Here is a 19278-nt window from a genome sequence, read left to right as displayed (position 1 = left end):
TGACCTCCGGAACCCAGGTTATCATGGCACTCCTTCAGGACATTGATAATTTGGTCCTTGGTGCACACAACCATCCTCTCATTGTCCTTGTATGTGTAGTACAAATCTCCAGCTGGCACAACAGGAACAACAAAACAATCATTTAGACATGTGTAGAGATGACATTATGACTAAAAGCTGTTCAAGAAATCCAGTGGCAAATGTGGTTTAGACGTAACAACTACAGTAATGTAAAGTGTGTATAAAAAGAAAAAGGAGAAACAAGCTGTGGAGTCCTTGCGATTTACTGAAAAATGTTGGAATTGCAATATGATAAACCATTAGAGGTATGATCACTTTTGCACCAAAAAACACCATTAGATAAATAGATAGATAGATATATACTTTATTGATCCCTATAAGTAAAGGGATGTGATGATGTCACATGTACAGGGGGTTTATACCTCATAATAAAAACGTATGTTCGTGACTTAACCATGGTCTTATTCTGTTACTTACCTTTGATCAGGTATTGTTTGGATGCCCTCCGAATTAACGCCTTCCTTTTATCATGCTTTTCAGCGGCGATGGTGAGATTGTGGTAACCACCATTGAGCACGTACTGCTTTATCTCAGCATAAAAGCTCTCCATTTCTGTCATGAAAGTTAAAATGGTCGCGGTAATTATGGGGAAGCGGAGGGATCTAGATCGTTCACACATAACAAGCTGTACCGAGTTCCTCCGGCTGCAGTTCCGCAGACGGCCGGTGTGTGGCAGCATAGCGCTGGGAGCAGAGGGAGGTGAGTATATGACGGATATGACGGATGACGGATGCGACGGAAATACACCCGAACATATTTGGTAGGCCGAACATATCTGGTACTGACAACGGCAGCAGTGCAGGGAGTGGAAGTAGAGCGCTGAACACACACGGTTCTTATTAAACAGCGCTTTCTCACCGGAGTACTTTTCTCAGTCATTCTTAAAGTACCGATACTAATGAAACGGAGGAATCGTAACGTTTTTAACGGCAGGGTATTGCGGTACCTTTCAAGTATTGGTACACCGTGCAACACTAGTCAGGAGTCAGTGTCTCTCCCCCAAACTCACACATATACAATTCGATATGAACTGAAGAGCCGCATGAAACTATAGGCAAAGAGCCGCATGCGGCTCGAGAGCCGCGGGTTGGACACCCCTGCTTTAGAAGATGACTTTATACATACAGTATGCAATACATACAGTATCATGTGTTTTATAATACTTTTTTTTTTTAATATGGCAAACAAATGAATTGAACAAAATGTAGTGTCACTTGTTCCCTGGGTTCCAGTTGCTGTGTAAGTTGAACACATCTTGATCTAATACCTAATTTTTAGCTTTCTATGACCAGTGATGGAAAGTAACAAAGTACATTTACTCAAGTAACATTCTTAAGTATTAGTTTGGCGTAATTGTATTTTACTTGAGTATTTCCAATTTCCTATGTTGTACTTTTTACTCCACTAGATGTATTTAACACTAATAATAATAATGCATTTTATTTATGGGCGCCTTTCAAAGCTCTCAGGGACACCTTACAGAGCATGATTAAAAACAAGCAACAAAGAAGATCAAACAGTAATTCAAGACTTAAAAAACAAAGACTTAAAACAACAATCAGTGTAGAAGAATTAAGATATTGAATACGCCAGTTTAAAAAGGTGGGTTTTCAGGCAGGATTTGAAGGTTGAGAGTGAGTCCATATTGCGGATGTCTCGTGGGAGAGAGGTCCAGAGACGGGGGGCAGAGTGGCTCTTGACCCCATGGTGGGCAGGCGGGCAGAAGGTACAGTGAGTTGGAAGGCAGAGGAGGATCGAAGGGTACGAGAGGGAGTGTAGATGTGAAGGAGTTCAGAGAGATATGGAGGTGCTAGAGTGTGTTGAGAGAACCGGAGTGATATGATCAATGGAAGTAGTTCTGGTAAACACTATAGTTACTAGCTACTTTTTACATAGAAAACATGTGATTTCCTTCAATAATATGATGCAATACTGTCCTGCAAATATACAAAAATGCAACCCAGTATTTTAAGTATCTAAAATTGGCTTCACAATGACAAACTGCTACATTAAATGCCCTGACATGTATATGTTATACACATATAATATTGTGAGAGCAGTAATTGTGCATGTTGAATATTTGATACTTTAAGTACATTTAGCTGATAATTGTTCTGTACGTAAGTAACATTTAGCATTCAAGACTTGTAATGGAGTATTTTAAGAACATAGTATAATAATAATAATAATAATAATTTCAATTTATATAGCGCCTTTCACGAAACCCAAGGACGTTTTACAATGGGAAGTAACAAAACAAAACAAAAAGTAATAATAACCATACAGATACGGCTGAAAGTATTTCCACTTTTACTTAAGTAAAGGATCTGAGTACCTCTTCCATGAGTAGTAGGAAACTGCACTCACAGCAGACATGTTATAACATCTAGCTGTGTTTCCACTCTGGGCAACTTATGATAGCTTTGTGAAATGTGGGAACACATTGTCCCTCTGTGTTTGGTTCCAAAGGCTGCCAAAGTAGAAGCTCTGGGCACATACTAATATTTGTATCACGCTTCCCTCTTCAAAATACTACAATATTAGCAGCCGCTGATCTCTACATGTCACAGCCTGGTAGGAAATGTGAGAAATCTAGTTTATTTATAGTTTAGCATTGCATAAATCATCCTGTTGATACAATCTTCCCTGTTACCACATGAAGACAGAGATAGTCCTCACAAGTATTAATGAGTAAGAGCAGTCTACCATTGTGAATAGTTTTATCAGAGTAACTTGAACTTTGCTCACTACATTCTCTCGTCATCAGGATCAGGCAGGCCCGTGGGATACATACTGAGTTAAAAGCACACAACTGCTTAGACTATCCCCGCTGTGTACACTAGGAAGGCCAGCTGAGAGCGGCAGGGTGTTGTGAGAAGACACAAAGCAGAACATCCAGGATGGCAGGGAGGAGACGAGGCCGGGGAAACAACGCCCAGCAGCACCAGGCCCCACAGCACCAGAGAGCGGGCCCTCGCGGGGTAAGACCTGTTCTGTCAAGATTTAATGTTTATTCTCACACTTTAAATAATGGGACGTCCTGTAAAGGAGATTCTGATTGTCTTTTTGTATTTGTATATTACTTAGAGTGGACATCAGTCATGAGATACCGTTGTATTTACCAGTTATATTTGTTTTGTGTTGTTAATTCAAAGGCTTGGTCAATATTACAGTAGTAAACTTTTCTCTTTTGTCTGTTTGACTTGTGACAGGGAGGGTAAAGTAAACTGAATAACTGGTTGGAGTGATTACGTTTGTTCTTAAAGCAGTAACATGTTATTATTCTTAAGTGATATTAAGTAAACACTTGTTTAGTATGATAGAAAATTGTTTTAAGTCATCCTTTCACTTAAAATAGTTCATTATTATTTGTTTAAATTAGCTTTCTAGTTGTATATGTGGCCTGTGACAGAATTGTGAGCCACATAGTATATCATTTAAGTACAAAAGTTACACATTACATCATACATGTGTGCCTCCTTTGTGTTTGTTTACTTCCTACCTATAGGTGTAAAGTCACAAAATAATTGCTAACTATGGACTATAAGAAACAACATTTATAAGAAGCATGGAGGGCTGTCGTAGCAGCTTTTAAAATCAGCTGTGGTCTAGAGAGAATAATCAGTTAGGTAACAAACGTACAGCAACACAATATTCGTATTGAAGGCAAAAAAGATCTTTATACTTGCAAGTATGACGTCTGCTCCAAAGGAGAACGTACTGTTCTGAGTTAAACAGGCTCTCTTTATAAGAGGACATCAAAGTAGGTTTACATTATTACATTCTGGGAGGCTATAGCAATGTTAACACATTTGATCGCACAATTTCCTTAACAGGGCTTAAACAAATTGTCTTCACAAAGATCACTTCAAGATCAAATTCAAGAGGGTGAACTATACAACCTTACAGATTAACACAGCACAGGAATCACCAGACATTTGAGTGGAAGCAGAGTTCAAAGTATATCTTACATCACATCAGATAAAGATGTTTGTTTCTACACACAACACAAAGTTCATGACATATGGAGACGCTCGTTACCGACAGAATTCACACATTCATCTGTTTAAAGATCATTATCAAAGCTATATGGTTTGATAACAAATATTTATTTTTGTACACATTTCTTCTTACCAGATCGAGGATGAGCTTCTTTCAAATTTAAATATGAATGTTTTATGAAAAAGAATCCAACTTTCTTGTTTTTGACTCCCACGCTCAAAATAGGTACAGTTAACTGGAAACGTGTGTATACAATGTCATGTTTTTCACTTAATGCACAATAAGACCTAAAAAAAGGATTAGTAGTTTATAAAACGGAGGTTTTAAATTGGAAAATGAAAGCTCTAACAAAGTTCAAACATGTTCTTCCCACTTCTCTCCCTGTATTCAGTCTCAGCGGAAGCCGGCTGCTTTTGCCAAGTCCACAGGTTGTGATTCACAGACCCCCCATGACAAGCTGACCATCACCCAGGCACGGAGGGGCACACCAGGTCACACTTCTCTTTAGTTTTTGCTCTCATTTATAAATAATGTCATGCAACCAAGAAAACAACCAGCTCGTAGGTTGTGAGCGATAAGGGAATAGTAGGAGAATTACTCAGATGCTTAAAGGGGCTATATTATGCTTTTGGGGTTTTCCCTTTCCTGTAGTTTTTTATATATGTTTTTGTTCATGTAAATAATATATAATGACCTTTTTGAACATTAAAGCATGTAAACGTGTCACAGTAGAGGCACACGATAAAAACTGAACCTGTAATTGAGCATAATAGGGCCCCTTTAATTATGAATGTATCAGCTGATATCAGCTGTAACTAGTTATTTATTCCTTTACTGCTAGTTATTTGGCTGATTGCAGGGTTGGTATTATTATGACCTTATTATGCCACGCCATTCTACTGTGAAAGCAACAGATTCAAAGTATCAAAGTCTAACAGTTGATCAGATATTGGCATCAGCCTATTCTACGTCACTCAATATCTTTGAATAATATGGAAAGATGAATTGATGGTTTATGAATATTATTTTGGTCTTAAAAGACATGTTTTCATATGCTTCATCATGTAGCCAATCGTCCTGTGCGAGTCTACGCTGATGGGATTTTTGATCTTTTCCATTCGGGACATGCTCGAGCTCTGATGCAGGCCAAAAATGTGTTTCCAAACACATACCTGATAGTAGGAGGTAAAGGATGAATCTCACTCCCTGACATACATCTTATCTCATCTTATTGTCATGTAGGTAGTGTGTGTAGTAATCGTAAAAAACAATTTTAAAGTAACCCTCCCAAACCTTGATTACAATAATGATAAAAATGTCGTTTGAAGGACCCAAATATTTTATTAATTGGACGAAATAGTTTATTCATTCCAGATTAAACCTGGCTTCCTGGTTTATGACTACCAAGTTCTTTGTGTCCCTAGTCTGCAGTGATGAACTCACTCACAAGTTAAAGGGCTACACGGTGATGACAGAGGACGAACGCTACGACGCCCTGACACACTGCCGCTATGTTGACGAGGTGGTGCGGGACGCTCCCTGGACGCTCACCACAGAGTTCCTCCATAGACACAAGGTCAAAGGTTACGCAGTCATTGGACACACAGCTTCTCATTATGTCGTACAGTGACAACACCAACATATATCTGGTGCTAAATCAGTCTGAACGCTTCAATGTTACACTCACAGATTGACTTTGTGGCCCATGATGATATTCCTTACACTTCTGCTGGATCAGAGGATGTCTACAAACACATCAAGGAAGCAGGTAAACCTATAGATAATGATATATATGATTTTAGTTCATTCATCATTTTATTTACTTACATTCCTTTATGTTTTAATGTCAGGGATGTTCGTGGCCACTGAGAGGACAGAAGGAATCTCCACATCTGATCTGATCACTCGTATCGTCAAAGACTATGACATTTATGTTCGACGCAACCTGCAGAGAGGCTACACAGCCCGAGAACTCAATGTTGGATACATTAATGTATGTGAAATTGTATTTGTTACAATTTACAAAATAGAATATTGGAGTTTTTGGTCATCATAAATGTACTGTCAGTCACTTGCTTTGTGTTTCACTGACAGGAAAAGAAATATCGACTCCAGGAACAAGTGGACAAGATGAAAGAGACGGTCCGCACGGTGGAGGAAAAGTCCAAACACTTTGTCTACAGGGTGGAAGAGAAGAGCCATGACCTCATCCACAAGTGGGAAGAGAAGTCGCGAGAATTTATCAGCAACTTCCTGGAGCTTTTCGGACCTGATGGAGCATGGGCACGTTCACTTTTACATCAATATTAAAGGTCCCCTATTATACTGTTTTTCATCAATATATAATAGGTCTCAGATATATACTAAACGTGTCTCTGAATAGTTTGGCTCAAAATACCAAACAGATCATTGCAGCATCCCATAAGCCCCTCTGTTTCAGCCCTGTTTCAAAAGTGCTGATTCTCTGTCTGTTACTTTACATTAAAGTTCCCATGTCATGGCCATTTCTCCTGATCATAATTCCATTGTTGAGGTCTACTAGAATAGATTTATATTGTGAAATGTTCCAAACTCACATTGGTTTCTCATACAGCATCTCTGTATAGTATGTGTATTCACTCTCTGTCCTAAACGCCTTGTTGGAGCTCCTGCCCCCCCCCCCCCCCCCTCCCTGTGAGCCCACTGTGCTCTGATTGGTCAGCTCGCCTGGTCAGCTCTGATGAGTCCACCACCGTTACAGCGGAACATCAGTGATTATGTGTTACAATGGCGTTAGCAACCAGAAAATGACACCAGTAAGGACAAACAGATGCTGCGTGGGGTCTGGGTGCCGTGTTGGCAAGACGTTGCGCGGCTCGCTGCTGCGAGGAGCGGACAGTGTGAGCTGGGTTCATTTCCTGCTTGCTGCGTGGGATTTGGAAGACAGCGAGACATCGCGAATGGGCGTGGGAAAGGGGGGGGGGGTGCTGAGCGACGCTCCACTAGCACTTAAACCTTCATAACACACAAGGGGACGGGTAATAACCGGAAAAGCATGACATGGGACCTTTAAAATAAGGAGCCACTCCCCGTGCCCCTCTGCAAGATATTTGGTTAAAAAGAACACAATGGTGCTCTAGGAGGAGATTCAGGTGATAAGGTGAGGGGGTTTACCTAGGTTGGTGATAGGCTAATGGTTGCACAAGCCAAAAAATCGTTATGACATCATAAAGTGGCCAAAATCTGATCAGCTCATTTTCAGACAGGTTTTTATATAAATGGATCAGGACAAGAAGAGAGCGAATCACATGTTTATGTATAAAATACATGAAAAAGTGGATTTTGCATAATAGGTGAACTTTAAGTTTATTTTCAAGTGGCGCATTTGCTTTTCTTGTTATATAAATACATACACGGTTTAAAATATCATACTTTTTCCTGTCTCTGTCACGTTTAGCATGTGATTCAGGAGCGCAGTGGCCGGATGCTCCAGGCCCTCTCTCCCTACTCCTCACCCCGTGGCTCCCCCAGCAGCAGTCCAACCAGAAGACGACGCTCCCTTTCTCCTTACTCCTCCTCTGCCTCCCCCTCCCAGTCTTCCTCCTTTCTCTCCCCTCCTCCCTCCCCCTCCTCAGTTTAAAAGGCCTATATTAAAGATTCCTCCTCAGAAAAAACAATCTCATCATGATTTGGCCTAAACGTCGGCCACATAAACGTTTATTGGTCCATTATCTGGTCCATAATATGGAACTAATGCTGGTTTAATCAAATCCATGTAAATAAAGGTGGTTACAAAGCTTGGATATTATTTGTCTCATCATATTTGTTACTCATTAATATGTCTTACATTACATTGCATTTAGCTGACGCTTTTATCCAAAGGGGCTTACAATAAGTGCATTCGACCAAGAATGTCTAAATACATAACCAACAAGTCCTTATACCTAAATGAAATGGCAGTTTTAAAGTGACTTCATACTGAAACACAACTGCCTGGTTAAGGTTGTTTAATTTTGAAAGCTGTATGTTAAGCAGTGGCGTTTTTATATGTACAAAAGTGGTGGGGCACAAAAAACGTAGATGTTTATATATAAGCTTCTGCAGTGAGGTTCATGGCTGGTGAGGCACTGACTCTTCAGGTTTACAAATATTATATTTGGACCTAAATCAAAATATTCCATTATATTCAAAAGCTATTTTAGTTTGATGCTTCGATTAATTTTAAACAGACAGTTCAACAAAAAGATACCCACAAAATGTAATTTTATCATTTAAATATTGAATTGTTCTCTCTTAGTAAGATCCCATTTTCAATAAAAATGGTGGTCTTACCTTGACTTGAAGATGAAGTTCATTTGCCTATCCCTCTGGACAAAAATCTCTATTACTTTTTTGTAAAAGTCCTCCTTATCTTCTTGTCGTTTCAAAAGTCAAATCACAAGTCTAATCGATAGATTTATGATCGATAGATTTATGATTCGAAAATTATAAAAGTATATATGTGGATATTATCCGGCTGAACAAAACGTGCATTTATCTAACAGGTACGTTTCCCACAGCTCTTATTTCGAGCTATTTTCTAAAATCCTATGGAGGAATCTCATTACTTTTTTGTCGGGTTTTAGGACGCGTCACTGCACCTCTCTCGTCTCCTCTTCACACACTACACTTATCACGGCACACATATCCAGCGCACATATACAGCCTATCAGTTCTGAATTATGTGAGATGATGTATGGTGGGGATGGCAGCTCAGTGCCCCTATGGCCTATGGTCATTATTTTTTTGCCACACACATTAAATAGAAACATATTCTGAGCATGCGCAGTGTAGTTTTTACAGTCACCAGGGGAATGATCGGGTTTTGTCCCACATGGCTCAAAACGGCACACACAGTATAGACACTAATTAGAAGAACACAGATTAAAACAGCAATGTACAGACGAATCAGATGATTAAACATTATCTTAAAATATATTTTGTTGTTTATTTTTTTGCATTTTTTGGTAATCATTATTTGTAATACTTTCTGCTGACACTAGGTGGGGCTGTGCAAAAAATACAATTTGATTTTCACAACAAACTAAAAATAATTCAAAACCTACCTATACTTAGCAATTTAAATTCACACCTAGCCATGCCAACACAGATACTGGGGTTTAATAATAACTACAAACTATGTATGTTTGGAAATATTGAGAAAACATGCATTCTGCCCCCATGTGGTCAAAAATAATTATTCAGTGCAGCTTTAAACCAAACTCTTTAAACTCACATTGGCTACTTTAAATCACTAAATACAATAGGAATATGTGTTTATGAATATTTGTTTATGGGCTTGTTCTCACTCTTTACCCTTTGTTTTTAATTCTCACAATGTCAATTTATTCATTTTTAAAAAGCCTGTGATTTATGAATGTGGGGATTGTCCACATTATTGAGTATGTAAGTCACTTTGGATAAAAGCCTCTAACAAGTAACGTGTAATGTAATGAAAAAATATACGCAAAACAGAAATAGAAGCAAGAGATCCAACGTGTGCAGTAGAAGCGTTAAAAGGTAATATTGTCTCTATAATAACAATACTAATTGTATTTATAAAGTACATTTTACAATGAGTCGCACATTGCATAACAAAGACTAGAACACAAGAGAGATAACCAGATAAATATACTGATGATATTTAATTAAAAAGGTAGTTAAGTCTAAGCAGCCTGGTGATTAAATCAATGTATCAACAAAGGGTTAACATGAGATTCACGCTGCATGCAAGACGCTTGGGAACTACAAACACAACTGCGCATGTGCAGCTCGATTATTTAAAGGGTATGACGTCATTGACAGCTACGGATTAAAGATGGCGCCCTCTCATGCACTGAGGTGCTGCAAACGGGCTCTGAACTGGATACCTGTCATTTTTATTAACCTGGTTGTCGGCTGGTCTTATTACGCTTATGTTGTGGAGCTCTGTGTCTGTAAGTACACTCACTATTATAAAGTATTTACAAGAAGTGGGGCGGATATCTGATTGTGTTGACAGTTTCTCGGGGTTGCCAACTTTGATAAGCTTGAGATTTAAAGTTTCCCTATGCTGCATACGTTACTGTAAACATGCGTTTTATTCTAATTACAATATTACACAATATGCGTGTGTTTCAGATTGTTTAACCATTTAAATACATGCTACATTTAATTACCACATTATTTAATTGGGACACTTTCTCAGTTAGACTGGGAAAGGAAAGTCTGTATCGTTTCCAGTTATAGCCTAATAAGTGAATAACGGCTTCATCATGATAGTAAATGCATTTACAGTGCGAGTTTACCGGAGTAACAGATTAAAGAGATAACACTTTGTCATATGCGTTACAATGTATAGTGTTCTGTAAATGAATGGAAATGTATAAGCTACTTTTAAATGATTAAAAACGTAAATGGTTACAAATATAGTTTCAAAGTATGTGCCCTAGGGCCTAGTGTATTTCCTTTTCCAAAATATGATTCTGTAAATATGACTTTTATATTGTGACACATTACATGTACTCATTAAGTTTAAAAAACGTAGTTAATACAACTTGTGTCTTTACAAATGACAATAACAAATATTATAATGAATACTTTTTGTATGTAGATTGACTGATAACGAATAAACCTTGTGAGCCAGCTGTAAAATCAGAATAAGGGATCATTTAACCACATGATGCAACAGTGGTTATTCATTGTGGGGAGATGTGATGAGGGCCTTCTGTTCAACTGTTTATAGGTTTTTAAACACATGCTTGATGTGGTCCTTATTCTGTAATTAAGTTAAGTAGATGTGGCCAAAAACAGACAAATGATAGGACAAAAATGTGGAAATTACAGCTATAATTATAGGACTATCAACATACTCATTTAATATCAGAGCATTTCCTAGAAAATACTCAGACCAAGCCTAAATGAGCAGGTCTGTACTCTGTAATTATATTCTTGGTCTGTACTTTAAACTGATTTCTAGTAACTGCACTAACTACAGTAACTTTTTTTTTTTTACCATTATATGTAATCTGCCGTATGTCTAATGTTGGGGAATGTTCGTAATGTGATGAATGTAAATAATCAATAAATACATGTTTAAAAATCTGGTCTGAAATAAACAGAGCTTTCTTTAGCAATGCCTTATCCCCAATAGATATCTATTAATCAGTTCTGCCGGCCATAACATTCACTGCCCTCGCTCTCACAGTAGGTTTTTTTCATGGTTTATTTCAGCCTGGAACTGATGATACCATTATTAGCATGCAGGCGTACTGTAGTTCTGTCCTTAGCTCAGCAGCGGAGGTCAGGACAGGGACATCCCCCTAAAACAAAGCTCTCTGTTGTGTGAGGGTCACTGCTGGCCGTGCCAGGCTGCTGCGGCATGGTGTGAGGAACGGGTGGTGGTGGGGGATGTGTATTCTTAGGACTTTCATTACTACACACTAAAATGTATTTTTTCTTGTCATTTTTGTAGATACAATCCCAAATAATCCAGAACGGAGTAAGTGCTACCCACCACAATTCATATCCTGTTCATAATTCATATCAAATATTTTTGCTAACTTTTAATTTTCTCTTCACAGTCAGCTATTTGGTCCTCTTTCACATTTTCTTCACCATGTTCATATGGTCCTACTGGAAAACGATCTGGTCCAAACCAGAAAGCCCCTCTAAAGCGGTAAGCCAAGAAAAGAAGAAGTTTTCCAATGTGCACTTATATAAACTTTGTATTCAAGAAGGTTATATATATATATATGGTAAATATTAGGGGTGTAACGGTTCACAAACATTTCGGTTCGGTACGTACCTCGGTTTTTTGGTCACGGTTCGGTTCGGTACGTTTTCGGTACAGCAGAATTTTTTTTCACAAAACAAAACATATATATATATTTTTTTTTTTTATTATTATTAAACTGTGAATAATGTATTCACTCAAATAAATACAAAATATAATAAAATAAACATTAAGGTGCAGCATTTCGATGAACTGAAATAATCTGTATTTGAACTTTACTGTAGGCTACTAGTACTCACAAAACATAAACTATTAGTTTTGGGTTTTTAATTATTATTAAACTGTGAATATTCACTTAAATAAATACAAAATATAGTAAAATAAACATTAAGGTGCAGCATTTCGATGAACTGAAATAATCTGTATTTGAACTGTACTAGTTCCTAAGCAGCCAGTTTGACATTATGACTTGCTTGTCATTGTATTTTCATGTTTTTTTAAAGAAAAATTAACTTGTCCACATTGCTTGCCGAAAGGGCAGATCTGCTGGCACTAACAATGTCTCCTGCTGTGGAGAACACCCTCTCTAGGGACAGAGGTAGCAGATACAGCCAGGTAGCGCTTTGCTAACATGGCAACATAAGGATATTTGGCGTTTGTAATAGCTTTGGTTCGGTCTGAACTCTCTGCGAGTGGTGGAGGCTTAAATGCTAGTGGGAGTTGGGTTTGCACTTCAGTCTTTTTTCTTTTGGTACCGGTGATATTCACGTTCGGGGTGATGCCTTTTCAAGAGTGTGCAAGTTTGATGTATTGCCAGCCGCGTAACCAATTTTAGTTGAACAATGCCGACAAACAGCTTTGGTTCGGTCCACCTGTCTTTGTCCTTCATCCTTGTTCGTAACTGCGAAACCAAAATGTTCCCAAACCGGAGACTTCAATGATGCTGGAGGATTTTCGAGCTCAACTTTATCTGCGTTCGCCATTCATTTTCGACAGTTCCTCAAATTACTGACTACATTTGAACGCATCCCTCTGACCAGCTCTCATAGTATGCCTCTCATCCAATGAAATGACTTGCTCGCTCTATGACGCGTTGAACCCAATGTGACCAAATTACTCTGAATGCTGCGACGCAGCACCTGAGATTACTTCCAAAAAGTTGTTCACGTTCTCAATTGTTTACGTTTAACGTTATATTCGTTCGGTACACTTCGGTACACACCTGTACTGAACCGAAGGGCCCGTACCGAATAATTTCGGTACGGGTACGTGTACCGTTACACCCCTAGTAAATATACATGTATAGCAAACAGTCCATGAGTGTCCTATACATCCCATTATTTATAATGGTTGTCTCTGACTCTTTCTCCACCTGTCAGTTTTGTTTGCCCAGAGCAGAGAAGGAACTGTTTGAGAGAGAGGAGCGAGCCGAGACGCAACAAGAGATTCTGAAGAAAGTGGCGAAGAATTTACCCGTTTATACCCGCACAGCAGGAGGAGGTGAGGCTTTCACCGCAACAGCAAAACTGACTGTGGTTGTATTCGTATTTAAACACCCAGTGAACTTAAAGGTGGGGTAGGTCATTCACTTCAGAAACACTTTTTGTTATATTCCATGGAATGCTCTTAACATCCCGATAGCAATGAATACATTAAATGCTTTGACAATAAATACATTTAAAAAATTCATCTGTGGAAGCCGTGGCTTTTCAAATTCTAGCGCACTCGAGCTGGTTCCTCCATTCTTACCTACCCTACCTTTTAAGAAATCGTCTTACCTTTTGTTGCACCAAATACAATTGCATAAATGTGTTGCTATATGCTTATACCTCTATAACATATATTTGACTGGTAATGCTAATCAGGCTGTTTTGTATTTACTGTACTGCATGTATCAGGATGGTTAATTGGGATCAGGTGCACCTCGTTATCTCAATAGACCACACCTGGCCCTTCTACTAATCAACCATCGTTAGTGGTTTTAAAAGGACATTTTAAAAAGGCAATGTATTTAATACACCTCTGCTATGTCACATACCTTGTCATTGTGCTGTCTTTCATTTTTGAGCAATATAGATACAGCATTAATTCAGCTTTTCTTTTCTCTGAAAAGCCGTCCGTTACTGCGACCACTGCCAGGTGATCAAACCTGACCGCTGCCATCACTGCTCAACCTGTGAGATGTGAGTCTTTTCTAACTGCACACACTTTATAATTAAGGTTCATTATTGTCATTTAAAACGGTTTTCCCAGAAGGAGCACATGTGTTTAACGGATTCTAACTTAGATTTTACGTTATCAAATATAAAACGTTTTGCTGCAAGAAAACATGTTTGCAGCTCAAATGTGTCGCAGTTGAGAAATAGAACAGTCCGTTGTTAAACTAAAATATATTTGTATGCTGGTTTTAAAATGCATTTCTCCAGTGTTTTGATATACAATTAAACATTTATTGAAATAAATGTGCAATATGCTTTTCTGACATTAACAAGTGCGTCAGAGTAACCGCATCAGCAACATTTCTAAAATATGAACATATTATATAGACACTAATAGGACGTCATCTTTATTTTCCCTTTTCAAGGTGTGTGCTGAAAATGGACCATCACTGCCCCTGGTATGTTTTTTCATTTAACTTTGCATTTAAGCCAGTTTTTATTCCAAGTGATAAAGTGATAAGCATCCTTTTCTTTCTTATGTTTCGGATGCGTTTTCTTCCAGGGTGAATAACTGTGTGGGATTCTCAAACTACAAATACTTTGTGTTGTTCTTGACCTACGCCACACTCTACTGTGTGGTGATTTGTGCTACAGTCATCCAGTATTTCCTCAAATTCTGGACAGTAAGTACAGAAACTTCCTCTTATTTTCAATTTTATAAATCAGCATATTTGACATGTGAATGATTGTTGTGGTTTCAGTTTATTGAAGGTGTTTGTAGTATCTTTTAGATCATTTGACTCAAAATACTTTCTGAGAAATCTTGTCATTTTGAACAAAAATATTTGACATGACTGCAGCTCTGATAAGGCATGTGATGATTGCATCGTAAGATATCGACCAATTTTGTACAGAATGTGTCTCTGTGGTGCATGTCAGGTGATCATTTATCAGAGGATTCTCTTCAGCATATTGCTCTGCATGAAACAATGGCTCCTGTCACGTAAACCCAACAGTGAAGGAGGAGATTGTGTTCTAGCAAAGCATAGAAATACTAAGATACTGTTCTGTGCAAGGGTTAGATGTTGTACTGACCAGTGAGAAAAAATACCAATAAAAACGATTCATGGCAATCAGCTGTTTGGGTAAACATCACTTAACCCTAACACAGGAAATCATCTTTTTGACTGACACTTTTGTTATTTTGTTTTCCCCCTCTGGAGAAAGTGCTGCCGGACACGCATGCCAAATTCCACGTCTTGTTTTTGTTCTTCGTGGCTGCCCTGTTCTTTGTCAGCGTCCTGTCACTACTCGGCTACCATCTGTGGCTCGTGGGAAAGAACAGGACGACTATAGGTAGTTATTAATATATTTATAATATAATTCAACTTCTGAGTATAGAATTTTAAAAGTCAAAACTGACAATATTTCCCCCCTATTTTCAGAGGCATTTCGGGCTCCTGTGTTCGCAAACGGTCCAGATAAAAACGGGTTTTCTCTCGGTTTTAAGCGAAATGCAGCCGAGGTATTTGGAGACCAAGGGAAGTACTGGATGTTCCCTGTTTCCTCAAAGTAAGACAACTGTCACCTTGGAAATCCTTTAAATGGAGTGAAGACTCCAAAAAACCATTCACCCTGAATCCATCCAATGCTTACATGTTGGCTTATGCTCTTTTAATCTCTGTTTTATCAGTCTGGGAGATGGACATTCCTTTGTTACCAGATTGGTACACATAGATCCTGAAAGAGCCAACGGTATCCTTCAGCAAAATGGCAAAAGGTTTGTAAAGTTGTTTTTTTAACGGGCAGTATGAGAACATAAACAGCTTTTTGAACATAAAAGCATCTCACAGTAGAAGTTAACATACAAATATGAACCGTGAAAGGAGCAGAATAGGACCCCGTTTTATTGTATCCGTTTCTTCTCAGTTTTGTTTGCTGTGTTTAATCTCTAATGGGAATTGAATTACAGCCCTGCCGATGGGAAGCCCGACCCTTGTGTCCATGGTAACAATATACAACACACAGCAGACGACAGCAAAGGGAACATAGGTTTGTTGATGCCCTTCTATCACAATTTGTGCTCATTGCGGTTTATATGTTTTCAATATTACTTTCATGTTCAAACATCAAGCTTTTAACAGTGCCTCTTGTTTCCTAATTTTCAGAGGGAGGACAGACGGACTCTGTAAAAGTGGAGAATGAGCAATAGCAGGTATGTGAATAGTACGTGAATGCTGTACAGTTTTGCGGGTTTGTCTTCCTTTATTGATTTCCACGTTGTTGGCTGTTACTGCAGGTCACAGGTACATTACATCAGCAAACCATGATGCCTTAAACCAGGAGCATCAGCCCCGCTACAGGAGCCGTCCTCCACCTTCATCTTGAGTTCAAACCTCAAGCCACTTGTTTTGCACGTACATTTATTTATTTGACCATCTTTCATCCAGCCTGTTTTGAGCCAGCACCGCAAGAATACTGTTATCATGTCAACAGGGACCTCGTAGACGGGAGCAGATGTGATTCGTCTTTGTTTTGAGCCAAAGACATTCAAATAATGTTTTGTCATTATTGCATAAATAACGGACTGCTTTTTTCCATCTTGAGCCAATTGATTGTCCGTCTATATGTACATTAATCCCATTATACATTCCTAATAGAGAATCGTTCTCTGTCAGTATTAATCAAGCTTTAATAACTAAACAAGAGCAGAGGGAGCCACTAATGCGAGATGTGTATAAATCCTATAAAATGGTGCGCAATTATTTATTGCAGCAGTCAGTTATCAGTTACAGTTTACATGATCGAACAATTTCAAAGGTCTTTCTTTTTACACTTTTAACATCTTTTTTTTAACATTTCAAATGTTATACTATGTTCAGCAGACAGGTGATGTATTGTAAGCTTACATGTGTGGACCAAATCCAGTTAAAACTCCACTTAAAATGGTTTAATCTAAAAAAAAGAAACCTCATTGCACTATAGATATTTGTTATTTATTTGTTGACAAGCTTTTTATAAATAAATTGTATTTGAATGTCTATTTATTTTAATAATCATGTTTAATTTATTTCGTTTTTTAAATGAGCATTGTCCTTTTCCACAGATGTTTTCATGATCAATCCTTTGCTACAGTATGTGTTTTAAATTAATCACTCTTGTGTGTTAATGCCAATGATGAAATATGTCTCCTTTCTTGTTTTCTCACAGGTAATAGTTTAAAAAAAATATTTATTTGAACTTAAGAGCACAAAATGTAACCACATATAAAACTAAGAGGATATTGTCAGAAGGGTCAGTGACCTTGACTTGCTGTGTCCTTGAGTCTGAGCCAGGATAGATAAGACAGACTGTATAATGATAGAGGTATTTAGCTAGTGTCATCACAAATGCTCCTCTCTCTAACCCTGGCAGCTGTTTTATTGTATTACATTCATTTGAGTGGAAATGATGCACAGTGCAGTGTGGACGTATGCCTGAATGATCAGTAGAACATATTAATGTGTATATGTTACTTCCTGGGTGCTGGCCCGTGTGCATGTACTCGCAGAATCTCACGGTAGTTTAACAACTAACTCTACTCACTGACCTCTGTGAACTTTGCTTAATGCACCACCAAGCCGCTAAACCTACAGCAGTAAGGTCTGTAAAGAACTGTTCAGGCACGGTGACCTTCATTGATCTGTAACAATAAACATAATGTCAGAAACTCAAAGGTGTGATTCTTCATTTCAAACACAGGTTCAGTGGGATTTCTAAGACATTTAGAGGAGTTAAACATTCGTACCTGGTTTATTCAGAAGCTGCTTGAACTAAAGATTTGTCCAGATGTGGATGTTAAGACAGATCCAAGATTCAAGGCTTTTATTGTCATTCGTACATAGCTACAGTGTAGTTATGTCGATGAAAATCTTAGGTCCCAGGCTCCTCCAACAGTGCAACACAATAAAACAGATAAAATAGTGCAAGTAAATACAATAGAATAGAAGTAGTAATAATATTCTGCCTCAGTAATGCAAGCTCTTCACAATTAATCATGAAATAGAAAGTACTCTCAACCATATCTGTGTTAATAAAAAGAAGTGGTGGAATACATTTGTTATTGATAAAAACAGCAGAATTATTCTAAACATTTTTAAAAAAAAGCCATTCTGCATGGGTACTTTTACTTTTGATACATGATGTACATTTTACTGAGAATACTTCCTAACTTCTACTTAATTATTAGTTTATATTCAAGATTTTTACTTGTAATGGAGTATTTTAAGACCATAGTAATTCTGCTTTTACTCAAGAAAAGGACCCGAGTACTTTTTCCACTACTGAATAATATTAAACAGTAGCTTGTGATCCAATACAAGGCATGCACCAACTGGTACTTGCCTACTTTATATAATAATATGTTATTTGTGAAATTGTATTTACACTTGGCTTTAGGGATGCCAACGCTGGCTGGTCCACCACTCTGGTCCAGACCAATAAACTCCAAATATCTCAACAGCTATTGAACGAATTTCTTTAATTATTTGTACAGACAGATGATTTCTCGAGGACGAATTATAATTTTGGTGAACCCTGACTGTTTTATCTAGCGTCAATGAAGGTAAAAATGTCTGTTTATGACCACATCCCTGCAACGCTTCAGGCATTTTCATCTCAACTGAATTTGTGGATGTCAAATCAGACCAGGGGCTAAACCCTTAAAGCCCCCATCCTCTTATTTTTGGACCCATTGCTACGACCACAGCTTAAATTTGACTTCAACGACACATCTGTAAAGCTTTGTGATGACAAATCTGGCCAGGGGCATCAAGCAAGGTCCATCAAAATGGGTTACTATTCACTTTTCAGTTAAATAAAATAAATTGTCAGTTATCAGAGCTGGCATATTCAGACTCAGGGAAGGTGTTTCCTGGATATTGAATTGTTTTATTTTATTTCTCTGGTACATAACTAAGTGGCGGCTAGCTGGGAGAGAGGTGAATGACACTGAGGTCGTTCACCTCTCCATAACAATACTACAGATTAAGCTGTCAAGTGTGTCAGCGTTACTTTAGAAATGTAACCCTTTTTGAGCTTTTGTTAACTTCTTCAATTACATTAGACTTTCAAACATTTTAAATTTTTTGCAATGTTTTTATTAATTCATGGTATCCCACTTTATTGTAATACTAACATTTATTTATCTCTCGCTCAAGAAAAGGTCATAATCTGATATACTCAGTCTATCCTCCAAATGTTCTCAGAGTGAATGCCATTTATATGTATATATATATATTGTATTTTTTACCCTATTGAAATAAA

At 38.0% G+C, this 19278-nt stretch overlaps 2 protein-coding genes across 3 annotated transcripts; both read left to right on the top strand.

Moving 5' to 3' along the window:
- Positions 1 to 2840: 2840 nt before the first annotated feature.
- Positions 2841 to 7865, top strand: pcyt1bb (phosphate cytidylyltransferase 1, choline, beta b). Of its 2 annotated transcripts, none has more exons than XM_034201019.1 (8): positions 2841 to 3062; positions 4475 to 4574; positions 5152 to 5268; positions 5508 to 5659; positions 5773 to 5851; positions 5934 to 6076; positions 6178 to 6366; positions 7520 to 7865. In XM_034201019.1, exons 1-8 carry the CDS (start codon positions 2982 to 2984, stop codon positions 7700 to 7702), a joined length of 1044 nt encoding a protein of 347 aa, XP_034056910.1. In that variant the 5' UTR covers positions 2841 to 2981; the 3' UTR covers positions 7703 to 7865. The 2 variants fall into 2 exon arrangements, with proteins under 2 accessions (XP_034056910.1, XP_034056919.1); XM_034201028.1 differs by having other exon boundaries at positions 6178 to 6395; positions 7520 to 7705.
- Positions 7866 to 9913: 2048 nt separating this feature from the next.
- LOC117535191 (palmitoyltransferase ZDHHC15B-like) lies at positions 9914 to 17689 on the top strand. Its single transcript, XM_034199583.1, has 13 exons — positions 9914 to 10037; positions 11555 to 11581; positions 11664 to 11758; positions 13195 to 13315; positions 13929 to 13998; positions 14400 to 14432; positions 14537 to 14657; positions 15198 to 15330; positions 15420 to 15546; positions 15668 to 15754; positions 15947 to 16026; positions 16143 to 16189; positions 16274 to 17689. The coding sequence occupies exons 1-12, from the start codon at positions 9920 to 9922 to the stop codon at positions 16184 to 16186; spliced, it is 1056 nt and encodes a 351-aa protein (XP_034055474.1). The 5' UTR covers positions 9914 to 9919; the 3' UTR covers positions 16187 to 16189; positions 16274 to 17689.
- The last annotated feature ends 1589 nt before the right edge of the window (positions 17690 to 19278 follow it).

The sequence above is a fragment of the Gymnodraco acuticeps genome, unplaced genomic scaffold, assembly GCF_902827175.1.
Source record: "Gymnodraco acuticeps unplaced genomic scaffold, fGymAcu1.1, whole genome shotgun sequence".
NCBI classification, from domain to species: domain Eukaryota; kingdom Metazoa; phylum Chordata; class Actinopteri; order Perciformes; family Bathydraconidae; genus Gymnodraco; species Gymnodraco acuticeps.
Note: the sequence above shows the minus strand (reverse complement) of the source record. Positions and strands in the feature narration are given on the sequence as shown.

Excerpts from the sequence above, each read along its gene's own strand:
- LOC117535191 (XM_034199583.1), top strand. The coding sequence starts at position 9,920 with ATGGCGCCCTCTCATGCACTGAGGTGCTGCAAACGGGCTCTGAACTGG. Across the intron at positions 11,582-11,663 it reads CCCAAATAATCCAGAACGGA|TCAGCTATTTGGTCCTCTTT; the intron begins GTAAGTGCTACC and ends TTCTCTTCACAG. Across the intron at positions 16,027-16,142 it reads CGACAGCAAAGGGAACATAG|AGGGAGGACAGACGGACTCT; the intron begins GTTTGTTGATGC and ends CCTAATTTTCAG.
- pcyt1bb (XM_034201019.1), top strand. The coding sequence starts at position 2,982 with ATGGCAGGGAGGAGACGAGGCCGGGGAAACAACGCCCAGCAGCACCAG. Across the intron at positions 3,063-4,474 it reads AGAGAGCGGGCCCTCGCGGG|TCTCAGCGGAAGCCGGCTGC; the intron begins GTAAGACCTGTT and ends CCCTGTATTCAG. Across the intron at positions 4,575-5,151 it reads GGCACGGAGGGGCACACCAG|CCAATCGTCCTGTGCGAGTC; the intron begins GTCACACTTCTC and ends TTCATCATGTAG.